At 44.0% G+C, this 20,925-nt stretch overlaps 2 protein-coding genes across 2 annotated transcripts in view; both read left to right on the top strand.

The window, feature by feature from the left end:
- slc24a3 (solute carrier family 24 member 3) overlaps window positions 1-3,983 on the top strand; it is a gene marked incomplete at both ends in the record, with an annotated part of 41,502 nt that extends 37,519 nt beyond the window's left edge. Inside the window, 9 exons of the mRNA XM_084458881.1 lie at window positions 1-46; window positions 184-311; window positions 521-681; window positions 936-1,206; window positions 1,500-1,666; window positions 1,957-2,071; window positions 3,049-3,161; window positions 3,477-3,542; window positions 3,837-3,983. The exon at window positions 1-46 is cut by the window's left edge and continues 8 nt beyond it. Coding sequence (XP_084315007.1) covers window positions 1-46; window positions 184-311; window positions 521-681; window positions 936-1,206; window positions 1,500-1,666; window positions 1,957-2,071; window positions 3,049-3,161; window positions 3,477-3,542; window positions 3,837-3,983 — 1,214 coding nt within the window. The remainder of the gene's footprint in view (window positions 47-183; window positions 312-520; window positions 682-935; window positions 1,207-1,499; window positions 1,667-1,956; window positions 2,072-3,048; window positions 3,162-3,476; window positions 3,543-3,836) is intronic.
- An 8,825-nt stretch (window positions 3,984-12,808) lies between these two features.
- The window catches only part of rin2a (Ras and Rab interactor 2a), a 29,670-nt gene continuing 21,553 nt past the window's right edge, over window positions 12,809-20,925 (top strand). Inside the window, exon 1 of the mRNA XM_084458636.1 lies at window positions 12,809-13,005. The gene's annotated coding sequence lies outside the window, so the exon portion shown is untranslated. The remainder of the gene's footprint in view (window positions 13,006-20,925) is intronic.

Below are 20,925 nucleotides of genomic sequence, written 5' to 3'. Positions count from 1 at the left end.
CTCTAACATTGGTCCTGATGTATTTTGTATACATTCTGATAATGAAGTAAGCGGTTCTCTTATATCAATGAACATAGAATTGAGTTCATGAGAGTAATTTAATTTAAGAATACTCGAGTACTTGTACCGAGTCCACCTTCTTCTTTGTCAGTATGTTTTAATTCACAATAAATTGTGTTCAAGGTTGAACTCAACCATCGTACGTTTTCTGGAGAGGAAAAAAAAGAACTCGCCGAATTTGGGCAACGGAACGGCAAGCAACGCCGACTTGGATGACGGCTGTGACGCGACATCAGTACTCCTGAAGAAAGGTACACTCCAACCGCTCTGCTGCTCACAACAGCTCATCGTAAACACAAAGACATTTCTCAATTTACTTGACTGGAATGAAATTGTAATCGAGGTGTGACGACGACCGCTCCGGTTTTCCGTAGAAAGCAGATGTGTGTGTGTGTGTGTGTGTGTGAGTATGAATACCGCATGTGTGTCTGTTGTGTGTCCCTGCGTCCCTCGCTGTTAGCGAACTTCCACAGGAAGCACTCGGTGCTGATGGTGGACGAGCTCCTGTCGGCCTACCCCCACCAGCTGTCCTTCTCAGACGCCGGCCTGAGGATCATGATCACCAGCCACTTCTCCCCCCGAACACGCCTCACCATGGCCTCGCGCATGCTCATCACTGAGGTGAGGGCACCCGCGCGCACACACACACACACTCACACACACACACACACACACACATGCATGCACACACATGCGCTCACACGGGCAAAGCACGCAAGAATGAAGTATACTTAACATACTCACAACGACCTCACATCCTTGTCAGGGTGGTGAACACACACACACACATATATTTAGTATTGAACCCTTTTGTGTGTGTGTGCGTGTGTGTGTGTACGCGCTTGTGTGTGTGTGCGCGCTTGTGTGTCCTGCAGAGGCAGCGTCTGATCAACGCCCGACCGTTCACCAACGGAGACTCGGAGGCCACGGTGCGAGCGGGCGGGAGGCGGGGCCTTGAGAACGGCGTGGGCGGAGCCGAGAGGGCGCTCAACGGGCGCCGGGGTCACGGCGGCGACGGAGGCCTGGAGGCGGGCAACGAGACAGAGAACGAGGACAACGAAAACAATGAGAATGAGGAGGAGGAAGAGGAGGAGGAGGAGGAGGAGGACGGCAGAGAGGGGCCTTTCGTGCCTTTTTCAGTCCCAGGTAAACTACAGTGTGTTTTTAAAGATGGCGTCGCACGCGGGGGGCTTGAGGAAGACGCGGACCCCGCCGCTCTCCGCGCCTTATTATCATACAACTCGACTCTAGGGTCGCTGTGACGGCGAGAGACAGTTATACAGAGCTGAATCAGTGCATTAGCTTAGGAGGCGTAGCTTCTATCATTGACTTACCCCCACCACCCCCTCTCTCCTTCTCCCTCCCCGTTTCACACACTCTCCCATCCGTTCCTCCCCCCCTCCCTCTCTTCTGCTCTCTGCTGCCCCCTCCTGGCGTAGCGGGAGTGTGTAATAAGCTCAAGTGGCTGCTGGGATGGCCCCTGAGTCTGCTGCTCTACTTCACCGTGCCCAACTGCGCCTCGCCGCGCTGGGAGAGGTGCTTCATGCTCTCCTTCTTCGCCTCCACCCTGTGGATCGCCGGCTTCTCCTACATCATGGTCTGGATGGTGAGGACAGCGCGTGCAAATGCACGCACACCCACACACACACACACACACACAGAGGCGTACACACATCCGTGAACATGCTTACACAAGGACCCGCTCTTGCTTATTCTGGAGAATGGTGAATCGTGGTCCACACACACGTACCGACGCATCTTTTGACGTTCGAAGCATCGTCGACGTGGGAGATCTCTACCACTTTGTGATGCGACACACGCACGTGCGTTCGGAGTGTGTGTGTGTGTGTGTGCACGCGCGTTCGGTACAGACAGCGGCGGATGTGTGTCCCACAGGTGACGGTGATCGGGTTCACGCTGGGCATCCCTGATGTCATCATGGGCATCACCTTCCTGGCAGCTGGCACCAGCGTCCCCGACTGTATGGCCAGTCTCATAGTGGCACGGCAAGGTGAGAATACACACACACACACACACACACACACAAATGCTGTTGACACACACACAGGCTGTCCCTGTAAAAACCAAACATAGAAATCAAAGATCCCGCCAGTCTCTGAGTACATGGTCAACACACAGGAAGGAGAGGGGGCTGAGCAAAGAGCCTGTCATCTATCCAGGGTCCCTGTTGCGAGGGAGGTAGAGAGACCGAGACGGAGGTAGAGAGAGAGAGACGGAGGTAGAGAGAGAGAGACGGAGGTAGAGAGAGAGAGACGGAGGTAGAGAGAGAGAGACGGAGGTAGAGAGAGAGAGACGGAGGTAGAGAGAGAGAGACGGAGGTAGAAGGAGAGAGACGGAGGTAGAGAGAGAGAGGGAGACAGAGAGAGAGACGGAGGTAGAGAGAAAGAGACGGAGGTAGAGAGAGAGAGACGGAGGTAGAGAGAGAGAGACGGAGGTAGAGAGAGAGAGACGGAGGTAGAGAGAGAGATGGAGGTAGAGAGAGAGAGACGGAGGTAGAGAGAGAGAGACGGAGGTAAAGAGAGAGAGAGACGGAGGTAGAGAGAGAGAGAGAGACAGAGAGAGAGCAGACAGAGAAGTGCGGGAGGCGGAAGACTGAAGAGAAAGCAGCAGGATCCTTTCATCCCTGTTTATTCTCGTTCCCTCGATCAGATATTCGTCCCTCTTCGTCTGAAAGGCCTGAACGGGAAACATTTTGTTTGTTGTCATTTGTTGTCTGTTGCCACCCGGATATCCCTTTCTGATCTATGTGTTTATCGGTCTGCTCATTTCACTTTCCTTTTTTCTGATTTCTCCTCTCTCTCTCCCTCCCTCTCTCTCTCTCTCTCTCTCTCTCCATGTACCCACTCCCACAACTCTCTCTTTCTTGTTCCTCACCCTCTCTCCTCCCATTTCTCTCTTCTAATGCCTTCCCTTGGGTGCTCTCTCTCTCTCTCTCTCTCTCTCTCTCTCTCTCTCTCTCTGCATCAGGTCTAGGGGACATGGCTGTGTCTAACTCCATAGGCAGTAATGTATTTGACATCCTGGTGGGACTGGGCCTACCTTGGGCCGTACAGACTCTGGCTGTCAACTACGGCTCCTATGTAAGTGTGTGTGCGTGTGTGTGTGTGTGTGCACTTGCGCGTGTGTGCTCTTGTGTGTATGCGTGCGTGGGTGCACATGTGTATTCATTGATGCTTGCAAGTTTTTGTGCTGTGACCAACTTGGATCACACATATACTTATCGGATGTCATCCGATGTGCAAAGTCTACAATGGTAATTTCCAAGAAGAAGAAAAAACCTGAATCCAAGAATCAGTTCATATCATGGATGTATTAATGGAGGTTCATATACACGCTTGAACAGTTTCTATATTGCGGAATCCCTAAACTCCCATATTCTTCTTTTATTCTCATAGATTAAACTAAATAGCAAAGGTCTCATCTTCTCTGTGGGTCTCCTCTTGGCGTCGGTGTTTCTCACGGTGAGTGGAAGAAGATATGAGCCCACATGACTACTGTAGTTCCATATGAGCTGATCAAGAAAAACTGTGCACCATTCTCTCTCTTTCCCTCCTCCCTCTCTCTCTCTCTCTCTCCCTCTCTCTCTCTCTCTCTCTCCCTCTCTCCCTCCATCTCTCTCCCTCCCTCTCTCTCTCTCCCTCCATCTCTCCCTCTCTCCCTCTCTCTCTCTCTCCCTCCCTCCATCTCTCTCTCTCTCCCTCCCTCTCTCTCTCTCTCTCTCTCTCTCCCTCTCTCTCTCTCTCTCTCTCTCTCAGGTCTTGGGGGTGCACCTGAACAAGTGGGTTCTGGACCGGCGCCTGGGCCTCATGTGTCTCCTCCTCTACTCCATCTTCCTCTGCTTCTCTATCCTCATCGAGTACAACATCTTCATCTTTGTTAACCTGCCCACTTGCCAAGACTGAGACCCCCACTCCCTCCACACACACACACACACACACACACACACACACACACACACACACACACACACACACACACACACACACACACACACACACACACACTCTCTTCTCCCTTATCCTCCTCTGTCTCAGTCTAGAACACCTGGCTTGTGTGTTCTATCTGCTCTTTTCAAAATCCCTTCTTTCTTTATGGCCAGTGCAATACTGTATGGAGCAGGCCTGCTGTGTATGTCTGTGTGCATTTGTTGATGAAATAAGAGAAGAGATGGTGCACACACACACAGATGCACTCAAGAAGTCCTCACGGAGGGACTGGTTAACAAAAAGCTGTTTTCGTTAACTGCAGCCAGTCTTTAATGTGAAGATTTTTCGACAGTAAAAAGTAATAGACACAGATGGATAATGTTCAACAGTGACATCAGTGTTTATTAGCTGCTAACCGGCTGAGAGGAGAAGCTGGTCTACTGGAAAACTGTTATTCTAATAGTAGTGATTCCTCTTGTCAGTACAGTAATGTACATGTCTATTGTGTGGCTTGAGGGTATTCACGATTTCTGAAGAGTGGAAAGTTACAGGACATGATGTAAATAACTTGTTGAAGGTTAATATTTAGTTTTTTTGTCAGGTTGGGTGGTCAAGATAAACTCCTGGCCCTGAATATTTTATTCTAGTCCTGTCTGGATAAAAAGGGCATATTATTTTCATACAAACTCACGAAAGGTCTAGTATAAGGACAGTCATGGGTAATACATATTTGAATTGAATTATGGAAAGTAAGCTGATATTTTTCTATTTTGTCCCTTTGTAAATATGCCCATATATCCTATTTATTATTTATGAAATGCTATTTACGCACACCTATTAGATTCCTTATTTAAATTTCAGCTTATCCAGAATTGTTCTAAATAGTGACACAACATGGGAACAATCGTAGTGTGTTGTGGGACTATTTGTTTAGTCACTTTTTGGGCGGGGGTAGATTCCCGCATCTCACATTCTTTTAAATGGTGCAGTTTATTCTAAAAGTCTTTGACTATCTTAGTGTACAGTTGACTAGATTTAGAGTCAGTTTATATAGGAAAGATGCACACACTGTACACGACCTCTCCACTTTGCACTGAAGAGCTTCGTACCTTTACACAGTAAGAAACGTAAATAGACCCAAATGTCTCTTGGTTTCTTTGACTTAACTAGTAAATAAAGCATGTTTTTGAGACATTAATCTAGATTTATTGACAGATTTGTTTGGACCTCATCACCAATGTGTTCACAACACAGTGTAGCTCCAAAGCCAGCACTCATAAGAACCAGGTGGGATCTTTTGGGCATTTTTGGGACTGTACAGCTGTTCTGAGTCAAACGATCTGAGATGATATTCACTCTGGAGACTACAGTAAGACTAATTACTATGGAAGGCAAATGTCTTCTACTCATGGACATCAAAATAATGTGTTGCTGCCACCTATGGGCTCTATGGTGAACTACAGCACAATATTGGACTGATGTTTTTTCTTTTTCTCTCTTTTTGAAAAACACTTACCTTAATGTACATTTGCTGGCAGCCTCTGTTGGAAGGTTTTTGGATAAGAGATCCCATGACAATGACAGTAGGATGGACTTCCTGTCCATGGGATGGTTTTTCTTTTTATGAGCTGTTTTTGTGTACAGTGCTGATTAGGATTCCCAGTGGTGTGTTCAAATGGTCATATCTTTGAAGTAGTGATGCAATAAAGGCATCTGGACTTTCTCACCATCATATTCTAAGGTTGGGTAATCATAAGCGGTTGTTTGTATTTTGTAATGCACAATGTTTAGACTTGTCCGGATGGTAGGCGGTATTCAATTTGAAGTATTTTGCTTAATGTCCTTTAGTTTTAGAGAGTAGATGAGGTGTTGTTTGCCAACCTGCAGGGGATTCTATTGTATATTTATCTGAGGGCAAGCCAGCCCATTGTTTTGCCCAGGGGGCATCGTTCTTGTGCAACACCCGCCGACAGACTCACCATGCTATTTGACGTGAGACCAGCCATCAAGATACCTTGCATTTAAAAATGGTTTACCTATCACACCATGGAAAGACTTACAGTTTACACACACATTATCTGTCACAACTTGTGACGTGAAAATTACCACCGAAAATACTTCTTTGGTCTTGTAATAGGTTTCTGTTATAGATGCCAAAAATTCATTTTGGACTCTTTGATGTAAATCCATTGCTTTCACACTGCTCTACAACAGTCTTCTATGGACACTGTCATTATGACCCAATAGCACAAAAATCAGACAACGGTTGTTATGCTGAAAACATAGAAGAGTTTCTAGAATGTACAAAGTTATTACTTTTCCGATGATGCTGTATTTTGTTTATATCTTATTTTATTTTGTGTGTTTCTGAGAGGAGAAGAGATGGATGGAGCACAATCCCAGGAAAACAGGGTTAATCATTGTCCACTTATTACAATGCAATAATCATGAGCTTTATTGTGTAAATATGGGTGTTTATTTTTCTTTGATAATGATCGAAGGCACATATAGCAGGATTCTATGTGGTACTGATAGTAGTAGATACCTCTGTCCAACTAACCTAGTACTTAACTGGTTTACAAAAATCGGCGCTAAAAGCTATTGTTGAAACAAGACTATTATCTACCTACCTTTCTGCCAAGCCTGGGATTTGTAATTTGCTAGGCTTGTTTGACCAATACACATATTTCAGTAGCTCTTTCCTTGAAGCATTTACTTATGATATGTCACACTTTATGATCAAAATTCATATAGCATTATGAACTTGTATAATGACAAGAAAGCATGAGACTCTGATGTTGTGTGTGTACACTTCATAATGCTTTATGATTGCATAATGTGCTGTGGATATTTTTATAATCCACAATGATACTTCATAAAGGGTCTTGAGATTATAATATTTACTGTAATTCAAAACACAATAAATTTGGGTGAAGTTAATACAATACCTGTAGTGGTACTGTACATCTTTATGAAATCGTATAAGCTCCAAAATGTCAATAGTTATACGACTGTCAACATTATGGTTAGATACAATTTATTTTGCTGTTGCTCATTGTCTCTGATGTTCAGCTTCCCAGTTTGTAGGGATTTAGCTCCAGGTTCTACAATACAACTAAAGTATCTGCTTGAAATTGACCAAACTATCACCAAGACGGTCTCATTCTGTATCAGCAGGTGAGCTGACTTGGAAAAAAAGTCATATTTTAATCATTTGTGATATTCACACAGTGATGTTGTAAATAGATATACATAGTTGTAAATGTATTTATATATTTTTGTCTTAATCTGTTGAATATATTTTCATAGATATGATCCTAGTTTCCCCTCGGTACTCTCCTTTGTTTTATTGTGTACGATATATACATTCTGTCACCTTGTATCTTTGTCATTCTCGCATGATGATATTTTAATATAAGAAATTATTTATAGTAATTTTATTGTAATTTGAATTATGATTACAAATTAAAGATGGCACTGGACTCCGCTGAACTGGATAACTTCCTAGATGACTGCATGTTGTTGCTGATAGGCTATAGAAATTCCAGGAGGTAATGTAAGCCTACCTACTTAAAGTTGCTACACAGAACTTTTCTATCATTTTAACCTCTAGTTCTACTTTTGGTGCTCACAAGCCCAAAACATGGATAACATGTCACATGCACGCCAGGCACATGTTCAAACTGGTTGCTGATCAGTTCTACATTTTAAAACATCAAACCCAAGGAATACTTGGCTGAAAAGGGAAATACATTTGGATTGTTGTTTAAACCTAGAGGAAACAAGTTTTTTCATGTAGAGAAACCTTGTTTCACCTCAGACCAAAATTGTGAGGTTAGAATGATCAGTTTACTGTATCCTCTTGAAAAGGAGCTTTAGATGGACTGGATGCTTTAGGCTTTGATTTGTGTTCTGATGTTTCAGGTGTAATTTAGAAATAATTTTGCTACTTGAGCATAAATAAAATGATCTTTGCTTAAGGTAATACGAGTCCTCGTGTTGACTTTTTAACAGCACCGTCTTCAAAAATGCTAGACTACACGTACACGTGCATACATACAGACTCACTGTAGAACAATCAAGGAACAATGTACATGTGTGCAACAAGACATAATGAGATCATACAGGTGCAGACAACCACCCAGACAAGGACATGACACACAAGGAGAGAGGGAACTAGGACACAAGGAAAGGAATCAGGGAATGAGAATGGGACTGGGACGGAAACAAGGGGAAACCAGAAGGGGGAGCTAGAGGGGACCAGAGAAACCCAAGGAGGGGACAAGAAGTCTAGGACTGGGGAACAAGTGGCGAGAGAATGGGCTGGGAAGACAAACTAAACACAGGGAAGACAGGAACACGAAGACAAGACGATGCACAAAAAGAGGCAGAACAAAACCAGGGGACAACGTGAACAATTTGTGCAAAAGTCTCTGGGCGGAGTGCCGGGGCAGTCACTGGGAGGGTCCAGGAAGGTCCAGGGGGCACGGGAGCTCAGGGGCAGGGATCCAGGCCAGGAACAGGGGGTGAGCTGGGGGGGGGGGGGGCTCCAGAGTCCAGGGGCAATGGTCCAGGCCGGGAACAGGGGGTGAACAGGGCGAACCGGGGGTCCAGGGCAGGGGCAGGGTTCTGGACCGGGAGCAGGGGGCAAGCACAATGAATCAGGTGTCCGGGGCAGCGGCAAGGGTCCGGACTGGGAGCGGACCCGGCCAGAACCATAACAAGTTTTATCATATTGAATTAATTATAAATAGTGCAAATAGTATATTTCTTGATTTAAAAGTACTCAAATCTGTTTGTTGCATGTGGGTTTGTAGTTTAAAGTTTTAACAGCACACATCTGCATGCAAGTCTTTACTAAATGTGATGTGGGTCTTTTGCTCGAGCAGTAATGAGTGTAAAAATCTGGTCTTGCTCAACATGGCATTTAGTAATGCTCGATGTCAGCATTTTTGCATCAATATATTTTTCAGTGTGTGTTGTGAGGAGCATTCTCAATTTGTGAAGCACACTCCTTTCTTCAGTCCCTCATTTTACTGTCAAGAAAGACTACAGAAAAATAAAATCAGAAAAACCAATGTGGCGCTTAAAGTGGTTTGCATCGCAGTCTAACGTTTTACACTTGCTGTAATGAATCATTGTGTAGCCTTAGTGTATTATGCACATGTTAAAGGCTCATCCACAACATGTAGGTTAAATGTGTATTTTTTGCACATCTTGCCTATCTACACAGCCAGACCGTGTGAATGGAATTTGTCTCGTTGTATCTTCTGGGAAATGTAGTTTCTGCGTGCTTCCCAATGTTCCCGCAACATTACCGTGACGTTGTTGCAACGTGATATCATGCTCTGAACTGTTGGATAACCACTTCCGCTTCTTTTCCCTCACAAGTCCCTTCTGTGTTTACCGAGAGAGACATTGTAAAAAGGTTTTTGTTGGTTCAAAGTAACGTTTGTTTTTTAAAAACTCGCTATTTAGAAGACATACATGGAGCACAATGGAGATAATTCTAGCTGGGCGATGCAGCGACGAATGGAAGGTTTGGTCAACAAACACATGGCAGATATAGCCTTAGAAACACTACAACAGAGGCTTTCTGCTGTGTCTGATGAGATGCACAGTCTTGCTGAACATGTTTCCAGACGCTCCGAAGAAATACCCAAAGATGATATCTCAAGACGCACCGATGTGAACTTTGATGTAGAGTCGCTCAACGCCTACAACACGGGGGGTGTTGGTGAAAAGTTATTGCCAGCTACCTCATCCTCTGCAGGTAACCCGTCTGCCCCCACTTTAATTTGATTTAAAACTTAACTCCATGCAAGCAATTGTATTCCCTAATGCAAATTTCACTCAGAGTAGCCTACTTGACCAATCAGATCTGCAGGAGGAGCGACGTCCCTCAGGTATACAGTTACAATTGGCTGAGGTTACAATAGTCACCCAATACTGTATTGTAGGATACAGAGTTTTTTTTCTTATTATTTATTTTTACTAGATTTGCCATTCCCGACCTCTGAAACATAATGGAAGACCTTGTAATTAACAAACACATCTCGGTGAGTTAGCTATAATCTGTCATCCAGGATGGCAGGTTTCAACCTTTTTTCCCAAGAATCCCCATCATAAATTAATATCACGTTGCATTTTTGCGACCCCCAAATCATCATCCCAGTCCTACCTCCCCTGCTAAGGCAATCGAACGAAAAGCTTGGATTGAAGTTTGAACCAACTTCCCTATTGCCTTCCCTCTCTCTCAGAGACTGCAGCCCAGCGGAAGATCATCGCCTTGCTGATTGAGATCAAGGAGGAGCAGCAGAGACAGTGGGCGGTGCTGAGGGAGCTCCAGGCCCGTGTCCATGGGCAGGCCTGCCCAGAGGACGAGGAGGTGGAGTCTCTAGATATGGACCTGCCCCTCAAGACCATGGAGCAGCTGGACGACACCGAGAGACACCTGGAGGACCCTGGAGCACAGAGGAGAATGGTAGAGAACCTGGAATGGCGAGGGTTGTATGAATGTCGATCCAACTCACTTGAGAAGGTGGTATTGAATTGCTGTGTTGGTGGTAGCTGTTGCTTGTCACTACATTGGTGGAGTGTAGTCTTCAAGATTGCTGCCACCAGTGTAGCAATGAGCTGAGGAGGTTTGAACCTTTTCTGAACTTCCTGTGCCGTAAAACGGTCCAGTTCTCTTTAGGAAGGGAAAGCATTACCTTCGAAACATTGAGGAAACCTTAGTTGAGCTTCCAGAAACATGTATTACAGGTGACTGTGTCTTACCTCTTGCAGGTGTCTCACCTGTCACGGATGGGCGGAGCAACAGTGGATGATGCCGTACGGCGTCTCATGCAGGCTGTGTTGTCATTCGCTGTGGGCTCAGAGCTCAACTGGGTTGGTAGAGGACAGAAGAGGAGCTTCAGAAACACGCGCCTCCAAGGGGTCCTCTTCCGTATGTGCCAGTCATACTCCAGATACACTCATACAGACATTGATAGTAGACCAATGATATGTAATGGTCCTGCGTTAGAGTGGATGCTATTTCTAACACCATGTTTTGTTGGAATATCCCCAGTGTTTACCAGTACCCACCATTTTATTCATTCATTATACGATACAATTCCCCTTCCATCCAAACCATGCTATAAAAACATACCGTTTTCACCGATGATGTCTCAGATATGTTGTCAAATAAGAATCACATACATAAACTATACCAAGAATGCTGTCATACTGAGCTGCAACTCACATAACTGTCTCTCTGCATTTGTAGGGGCTCTGAAACGAACCCCCGTGGGGAAGGAGGCCACACACCACCAGTTTGCAGATGTAGTGAAGAAATGGCTGAGGTTTGCCCCCTTCAGACAGGGTGGGAGTGGACGGCGTTATTACAGACCGCCTCCCGTTGAGTTCCCCATCTCCTAAGGCACCCATGTGACCTGTCCTCCATCACAGTGGCCTGTCCTACACATTCAGGGCAGTTAAGCTAGTCAGAATTAGCTTTTTCAAAGCTATTCCTCCGTTTCAGTGTTGTGAAATGTGTATTTGTTTCATTGAATAATGTCAGAAATACAGCACATGGTTTTTGATCTCATACTAGTAAAGGAAATAAACCATTTCTAAAAAGTATACAGTATAGACTTACTGATGCTTGGAAATACTTAAATACAGGATGGAAAAAGGTGTATTAGGCCTCATATAGAACACTAAATCTAAGGTCTTGTTGATAAAGCAAATTTGTGAAGCATTTATATTAGCCTTACAATAGGGGTTTTATCATTTTACTGGAACCTGCGTTCTGAATGGAATTACATACAGGTCAATCCCTGTTCTACAGTATAATGTAGTTTCAGATAGTGAAACTAAACTACCCCCTACTCCTCAATATCACAAAACAGTTTGGTGTGATAGTGAATTTATCTGTAAATGAGATACTGTGTATACTCAAATAAATTATATGTAAAGAGAGAGAGGCCTGCTGAGGGCATGCAGTGTGTCAAGAAGACAAGGTTTGCATGTGGGGGAAAACTTAGAAGTGAACAAAACTTGATTAGATGTCATGTTTTCATAGGCCATGTTAAAAAGTGTTGAATTTTGGAAATCAGAATTGGAAAACTAGCCTACTAGAAACATGATTCCTTTAGGACCTCAATTATACAACAGGTCTACAGATGTAGTTATGTTACTCTATGAATTGCCTGTATTTGTTAAGCCACGTGATTGCCCTAACCTCAAGATAAACAGGCTCTTGGATAACACCGATAACCTTATATTCAGCATGTGGTTATAGCTTGCTTATAGCCTACCCACGTCTTAAATACAGAAAAGACGAGAGACAAAACTTGTAGTATTTTTTTTTATATATAGGTATGCCTACCTATAAAACGTGGTATGTCCAGTACACGCTCCTTTGTTAAAAAAGAAAAAAAAATACTTTGTACATGCCAATAAATAAATCATATTGGAAATACGTTATGCCAATAAATAAATCATATTGGAAATACGTTGTTTGTGGACACATTAATGGTAATTGTCTAATGCAGTAGCATAGCATCATGATTGAAAATTAGGCTATATATCTTGCTTAAAGGGAGTATTGTGTAGCCCATGTGGGGTACCCTAAAACTGTTTTTGTTTACACAGAAGCGTGATCAGCTGTTGATAAACACGACACGGACTGATTTTGGGGGTAGGCCTACACCCCTCAAGTTATTTCAGGAGAGCACGTGACGTGAAAGTCAACACGGATTGCACTGAGCTGCCCCTGTTTTTATCATGCGCGGTGGGGGAAGGAAGGGAAGGAAGGGAAGGTAGAAAGGATCTCCGGCAAACCAGGGACAGAGCCGCGACTAGGGTGAGGAGAAGACTTCGCAGGGGATTCTTATTTTTATCGCATGAAGCCTGTCGACACAAAAGGACAATGTAACATTCAACATATTCTGATATGATCTAAGCATACAGCAATGCTGCTGGGTTAGGAGCTTCTCTACGGCAAAAAAGGGTGAGCAAAAGTTTTCATTGTGTTGACAGTTTGAGTGTTACAAACAAAATATTTTGGCGAAAAATATGGGGCGTTCTGTTTTCTTTTCTTAGTTAAACTGTCGCTATTTCTTCTGTAAATTAAAAAGTCGTTTTCTCTCATTTTCACATCTGTTCACTTCTTGTCACGATCCTTTCTCCAGCACTGGCACAGCGCTAAAACCAAGTGTGGAGGAAGGTCTAGCAAACTACACTTAGTAGCCTACTTAATGCCACTTAAGATAATCGATTGTTTATTGTTATTCAAATCATGTTTTACTTTAAGACATATTTCTTTGAACCTATATATCTGCTACCTACACATACAATTGCTATTCAGCACCTGTTGCTTGCCGTCTCAGCTTTAATGTAGGCCTTTTCGACGAGATGATGATAGCCTACAACAGTAGGCCTACAATGTCTATTCCCACATTTGTAGCCTACTGACACGCCATTCACTATATCCTACTGTATCGACATGTGAAATGTATGAGATGAGAATATTAGGCAGAGAATCGAGACTGATTTGCGTGTGACAGTGTGACACTTTCAGTGCAATATACAAGACCTGATCCACAGCTTCTCATGGTTGAATGTAGCCTACATTCCCAGTTCCCAGTCCTTTCGAAGCATGCTCGCTATGTCACGGAGTGGTGTGATATTTGACCCGGTGAGTTCTGATAATGCATCTATGCCATACAAAGGAGTCAGGTGCAAGCACATTGTAATCCAGGACTGAAAGATCTGCTTTCTCTTCAGCTGGGTTAGTCATCTAGGAGGGAGCTTCTGAGAAGTCTGAAATATGCGAGTTGAGTGTTTCATAGGAGTGATTGTTTCATAGGAGTGATTCTTTGCAGTATTGACTTTACCTCTGTACGGTTTAAGTAATGATCACTCTCTGTTTGACCTTAATGTTGAAGGTTCCTATAATTGGAGTGAATTTCCAAACTGAGTTAAAAAAAAAAAAAACTTGTTATTTTTCTATATCAGTATAGTGCTTTCTCAAGACTGATGAAAATGAACACTGGTCAGTCTTCTCTTAAATCTTTTTATGTGCTTATAGCTTTTCTTTGGTGGGTCACAGTTCAGGAATTTAGTGTGAATAGACTGGCGATTCATGACGTTGCTAAATAGTTTGTTTTTCCACTTTTCCTTCATTAGAGCCTTATAGGTTCCCTTATGCTCAAAGCTCACTGGATGACTTGTCTTCAGTCAGAAGTCAGCTCTTAAGTCGTGTGAAAGGCAAGTCATTGACAGTACAAACCTATTGACTTTTCTACACATTCATTGTGTCTGTGTGGGTTCTTGTGTCCTCCCATTATGGTGTAGTTACAGCACGGAACCACAGACACCTCCAATCTGAGGAAACTGAGGACAATCCTCTGTTATGGTAGAGATTGGTCAGACAGTGGTTGCACCTCTCCTCAAACTTGGCGTTCACACTGAAGTGTAAGCCGATATATTGGCTACAGTATATATTGTCTACAGCCTGCTGTATGAATGGGACACTGGATATGGACTAAGTGTGGATGGGTGGAAAAAAAAGACATGAATCATTTATAAAAAATATAGCTTAGGGGTTGGATTTTCATCTCAGTTAATTCCACTGAAGGCTAACTGATGAATGTGCTGGACGTTTTCCATTCAGCATTATTACGGGGTATTTCCAGCATGTACACCCGTGCCTCATGCTTAAGCTGTGAAGAATTATTTACGGTAAAGAGCTGTTTATAAATGAGGAAACGGATTGTTTATTCAATCCCCCACAAAGATGACACTTAAGTTGTGCAGTCCTTTGCCAGGAATATAAGTGATGTGTAGTCTTAGCCGAATACATTCAAATGGAGGGTCTGGATTAAGGAAGAGATGGCATTACTGATAAAATGAAAGTTGTGTAATCTGGTTGTGCGTCATTGGGTAGCAAAAGGAGTGGCATGAGATACTGGTGATACTTTGATTAGTCATTAGATCATTTGCGTTTTTAAAGCTGTCTACAGTTACTCTAACTTATTGTTCCATGATGACAACAAACCCAAGATCGGACTGCCTCACCAGACCAACCCCGCCGCCAAACTGTCCAGGGGTACTCAAATACAAATCCTAAGGGTCCACAATTTTTTCCCCCAATAATCCAAAGGTCTGTCTATTAAGAAAACAATTATAATACAAATCACCATCCCCCACCCCCCACCACCTAACCGCTTCACACACCCACCCAACAAGGGTGAATCAAACCATTTCAAGTCCTGTCTCCTCTCTTCTCCCCTCTTGTCTCCTTCCTCTCCTCCTGTCTCCTCTCCTCACCTCTTGTCATATCTCCTCACCTCCTGTCTTATCTCTTCACCTCCTGTATCCTCTCCTCCTGTCTCCTCTCCTCCTGTCTCCTCTCCTCACCTCCTGTCATATCTCCTCACCTCTTATCTCCTCACCCCGTCTTATCTCCTCTCCTCCTGTCTTATCTCTTCACCTCCTGTATCCTCTCCTCCTGTCTTGTCTCCTCTCCTCCTGTCTTGTCTCCTCACCTCCTGTCTTATCTCCTCACCTCCTGTATCATCTCCCCTCCTCCTGTCTCCTCTCCTTCTGTCTCCTCACCTCACCTCCTGTCTTATCTCTTCACCTCCTGTATCCTCTCCTCCTGTATCCTCTCCTCCTGTCCGATTTAATCCCGTTGATTTTTTTGAGGTCCTGCTCTGTTGAGTTGACCCAACAGCTCAGGTATTTGAAGTCATCAACCTCCTTCAGAGCAGTACTGCACCTTCAGCTGTCATTAGGGGCAGATGTTCCAGGGTGTTATAGGTGACCTCAGTTTTCTTGGCATTTAGTCCAAGACCAAGATCAAAGGTAGCCCACATGGGTGGAAAACCTCCCAGTCTGGCAACACTGCAAACAACAACCCCTCAAAGCAGAGGACATTCGAAGTGCTGCTTGCAGCAGAGAATTTTTACAAGTTGCGTAGCGGCAATGTCTCGGAAATAAAACTATTTTTATGAAAAGTTTAATATGTCCTTAGACAGTTGTGGTTCAGTTCGGATTTCAGACTTTGAGGATGGAAGATTTAAACAGTAACTACCTACTCCCCCTCAAAATAACACAGATTCATCATGTCTGTAAGATAGTTTCTCTGTTCCAATGCCGGCTGCAGTTTTATTGCCTTTGTCTGTGTCTGATTCCAGTTGTGTGCTGTAGTCGCGTGCAGATTAGTAGTAGAAGTGCTTTTGTCATCACTTCAGACTTCCTCTTTGTCCATTCTCCTTCTCTTAGATGGAGAGATGAAAATGCACACACACACACACACAAACAGAGAAGGAAACTGTGCAAGAGCATGGGGAAAGATACAGGGGGATGGGACAAAAATCTAGGCCTTACTCAGGCAATGGACTCCCAACTCGGACATCTCAGAAAAGTTTGACAATGAGAGAAGTTTGTTCACACATTGTGCTCTCCCAGTCCCAACCATAAACTACTACATAAAACAGTGAGTTGCCCCTCTTTACATCAAAAATAAGTTGGTACAAAAACCTACCATAACTAGGCAAGACAACATTCTGTTTATAAGTGTTGTCATTCACCTAACTCATCTGTCTGCTAAAGATAATCTTCCTTTAGCTTACTACTACATTAGATATGCCTGCAGAGATGTCTATAGCAGCTGGGCAGGGAAACCTGACAGTTCACCCAGCAGAACAGAAACCTGTTAGCCTCAGTTGATTTAATTCGTTTATTTCTTCAGCTTAGCTTTGGAGATTTTGCATTTGAGCTTCTTCTGAGCCCAACATTGGTAATTTATCCCACTCTGTACAGAAATAGAGTTTAGGTTTGCAAAGCTTGGCAGAATCACGTTGACTTTGTGGGGTGCGGGGTGTTGAGGTGTGGGGAGATACCAGATGTGTGTGTGTGTGTGTGTGTGCTTTGATAGCTGGTAGAGCAGTCAGAACTCAAACATTGTATGTCTGTCTTTCTCTGCTGTGCATGTCTGTCTATCTTTTTCCACGGCTGGTCTTTTCATAGTGGGAACTCTCCTGAAAGCAGGGACACACCCTGCCAAAGTGGGGAGCAAGAGGAATGTGACACACTTTTGAGGGAGCCTAATTTAGCCCTTTATTAAAATAACCAAGAAGGCTAACCCTCAGTTTCACCACTATGACCGGAGGAGGACGTCCCCAGAATGGTGACATGGTCAAGGTCGACTTATACAAACATCTAAAGTGGAGCTAGTCTCAGCATGTTTTCCCACTTGTAGGGCTCCTCAATTGGGCCTGCTAATGTGATTAACACTACCAGACTTATCTTGGGCTCTAACACTCATGCACACACACACACACACACACACACACACACACACACACACACACACACACACACACACACACACAGACTGTCTGGGACCATGGAAACTTAAGCGAGATCTTAAAACATACCTTTTTAACATTGCTTTTAACACGTATTTTTACTTGTCTTAATATCCGCGTGTTTCTATATTTGCTTTAACTATCACTTGAATTGTATGCATAGTGCATACTCATCTCTTCACTTTATTTTGTCTTCATTGTGTTTACTGGAATGTGGTGGAGTAATACTTGGGTATGTTCTGTCCCAGATATCTCCTCTAGGACCTGGAGAGCTGTCCCTTCCCTGGTTCCTACAGGTCTGGTGCTAGTTTGGAGTTAGTTTGTGAGTGTGTGAGGGAGAACACTTGAACAGCAGGGTCTTAATTATGGGGTATCTCTCTCTCTCTCTCTCTTTATCTCTCACTCACACACACACGTGTGCGTGCGTGTACACACACACACACACACAGTGTTTTTTCAGTGCCCATTAAGCATGTAACGGTAACCGCGGTATTACGGTAACCGCAGTATTTTTTGGTCACGCGGTAACTTTGGGACTGGCTCGGTAAAACCGTAGGCTAAACTCACTGTTCTGGACTGGTCAGATGTCTTAGTTATATCAAGCTAGCTATTGGCATCGGTGTGCTTATCGGTGTCATATTTATTCAGTTTGAGTAATTTACGATCAAGCTAGCTAACCACCTTTAGCTCAATTGGCTCAGTCGCTGGTTAGCGATGAGAGGCGGAGTCCCAGCCCAGTTGATAACCCTCCGTTGCGGGTTGAGGGGATGCAACGGTCGGCTGGGATCCTGCCTCTCATAGTTAACCAGCAACTGGTCACGTAGGGCGCATGTTCAATCCACACTAGTCACGTAGCTTTCCGTTGCCCTGGAGGTCCACCCGTCTGTGGTGAGCGCAACAGAGGATGCCTGGGATAATTCACTGACAACGTTGGCCTTTTCCTGCTCATAAAGATTTGGCACGATTTCACGATTTCGTAACATGGCTCTGTTCTGTTTTGCATGTTTTATGTTTTTTTTTTTTTTTTTTGTGGAGGCAACCCATGTGAGCACGGGGAGAACATGCAAACTCCACAGAGAAAGGATGGGAGACCTGAGCACATGACTCCAGGGCCAGCAGCGCCCCATGCCGGAATCTAAGCCCTTCTGGGATCAATATAGTTGTCTGAATCCCAGGACCCAGGACCTTTTTGCTGTGAGGCAGAGGTGCAAGGCACCGAGCCACCGTGCCAGTGCCACACAAGCAACTCACTAAGCTGAAATGGAATGTGTTAACCTGCTAGTCTAGATACCTTTGGTTTATGGGTGTAATTTATCGTGAGTTGCTAGTGTACAGTGGTGAGTGTATTAGTAGCTAATGTTGTTTGTGAGCCTAGTAGCTTGTGAGTTGCTTGTGTGTGAGATGCTAGTGTCTTGAGTTGCAAGTGTCTCAGTCCTATCCACTGTCCCACTCGTAATTGTGCCTTTCACAGTCTTATTGTAACCTGAGAACTCCCACTGTGCTTCTGAGGCTGACATGACGACTGCACTTCTAAACCCCTCATTACACTCTTAGTCACTTCCTCTCATCTCTTATAGTCTGTTCTTTTCTTGGCTGTCTCTTGTCTCTGCCTCCTTTCTTTCTTTCTTTCTTTCTTTCTTTCTTTCTTTCTTTCTTTCTTTCTTTCTCTTTCTTTCTTACTCTTTCTTTCTTTCTTTCTTTCTTACTCTTTCTTTCTTTCTTTCTTTCTTTCTTTCTTTCTTTCTTTCTTTCTTTCTCTTTCTTTCTTACTCTTTCTTTCTTTCTTTCTCTCTCTCCTTTCTTTCTTTCTTTCTTTCTTTCTTTCTTTCTTTCTTTCTTTCTTTCTTTCTTTCTTTCTTTCTTTCTTTCGTACTTACTTACTTACTTTCTGTGTTTTGCATCTGTCTCTGTTGATACCACTCTTTCTGTATCTCTTAGGCTCTGTCTGCAGGAGAGCAGAGTCTGTCTTTCTGGTAGTGTCTGACCAAGCTTGGGATGATGTCATGAGTCTCCCCTACTAGTACTTAACTTGATGCTTTTAATGTCTCATGTAAAGCCCTTTGAATTGCCTTGTTGCTGAAATGTTCTATACAAATAAACTTGCCTTGCCTTGCCTATTATCAGCAACACTATTCTTTTCTTACAGGAAGTGTTCATAAACAGTCATACCACTGCATGCTCAGGAACCTTGGCAATTCCATTTTCAGAATCAGAATTATTTTTTATTGCCATTTGTACTTGACATAGATAGGAATTTTTTGCAACACCGTTCAGCCAACAACACAACAATGGACCAGTGCAAGGACAGGACAGGACAGGACAGGACAGTGCAAAATACAAACATAGTTTGTCAAGGAGTTGAGTTGTTGTTGTTGCTCAACAGGCTACAATGAGCCAATAAGCAATAATAAGTCATGAACCACTAGTACAGCTGAGGTCATCATGCTTTAGTTTCCTTCACACAAATACACACACACACGCGCACACACACACACACACACACTTTCATTATATATAGATTTTCTTTTTTATAATTTAGGAACTTAAGATTTCCTTGGAAATGTGTTCAGTCTAAAGGTTTGACTTCCCCTTTCTCCACCAAAATGATGGCGTGATTTGTAGTTCTTAAATATTTTATTCTGTGGGTCACTGATGTCCGAGTCAGTGCGATTCTGTTTATTGTTGGCCAGTTAATTACCATTACAGTTTATTTAGCCTAAATTAGCAACCACTGTGGCCTGTTTACCAAGCCCTATGCTCTGTGTGTGTGTGTGTGTGTTGGTGTTTGTGTGTGTGTTGGTGTGTGTGTGTGTGTGTATGCATGCATGCGTCGGTGTGCCATAGTTTTATCTCTGCAGTTATTTATCTCTGCAGTTGGGTATATTGGTTGGACAACTGATTATATACACACACACACACACAAACCCAAAGGCCTCCTACCCCCTCTCTGTTTTGCCATGACGAGATGGAGGAACACAGGGTTGTTTGAGTGCAACAACAACATGATGTTGACACCCCCCCTCAGAGACCTGGAAAAGAGAGAGAGCAAGAAGAATGGGGTCAAAGAGGGTCTCTCGGCCCGACTGCTGCCTGGTGCTTTTCAGGAAATCAAGCCAACCAGACTGTTTTCTCTCTCTCTCTTTCTCTCTCTCTCTCCCTCTCTCTCTCTCTCCCCCTCTCTTTCTCACTCTCTTTCTCTCTCTCTCTCCCTCTCTCTCTCTCTCTCTCTCCCTCTCTCTCTCTCCCTCTCTCTCTCTCTCTCCCTCCCTCTCCCTCTCCCTCTCTCTTTCTCTCTTTCTCTCTCTCTCTCTCTCTCTCTCTCTCTCTTTCCCTCTCTCTCTCTCTCTCCCCCTCTCTTTCTCACTCTCTCTCTCTCTCTCTGTCTTCCCTCCGCCCTCTCTCTCTCCCTCCTGCCTCTGCTATTTCCTGAGGAACGCATGGTAACATGGAAATCTGATCCCTGTGGTTTTTTCAGACTTTTTTCAGGCCTAGCAGCTGGTGAGTCCATCCAGCTGCAAGCTGTGATTGACAACAGGGATGTGTGCTCATGTGTT

The sequence above is a fragment of the Borostomias antarcticus genome, assembly GCF_949987555.1.
Source record: "Borostomias antarcticus genome assembly, chromosome: 25".
NCBI lineage: Eukaryota > Metazoa > Chordata > Actinopteri > Stomiiformes > Stomiidae > Borostomias > Borostomias antarcticus.
This window is presented reverse-complemented; position numbering and strand designations above follow the sequence as displayed.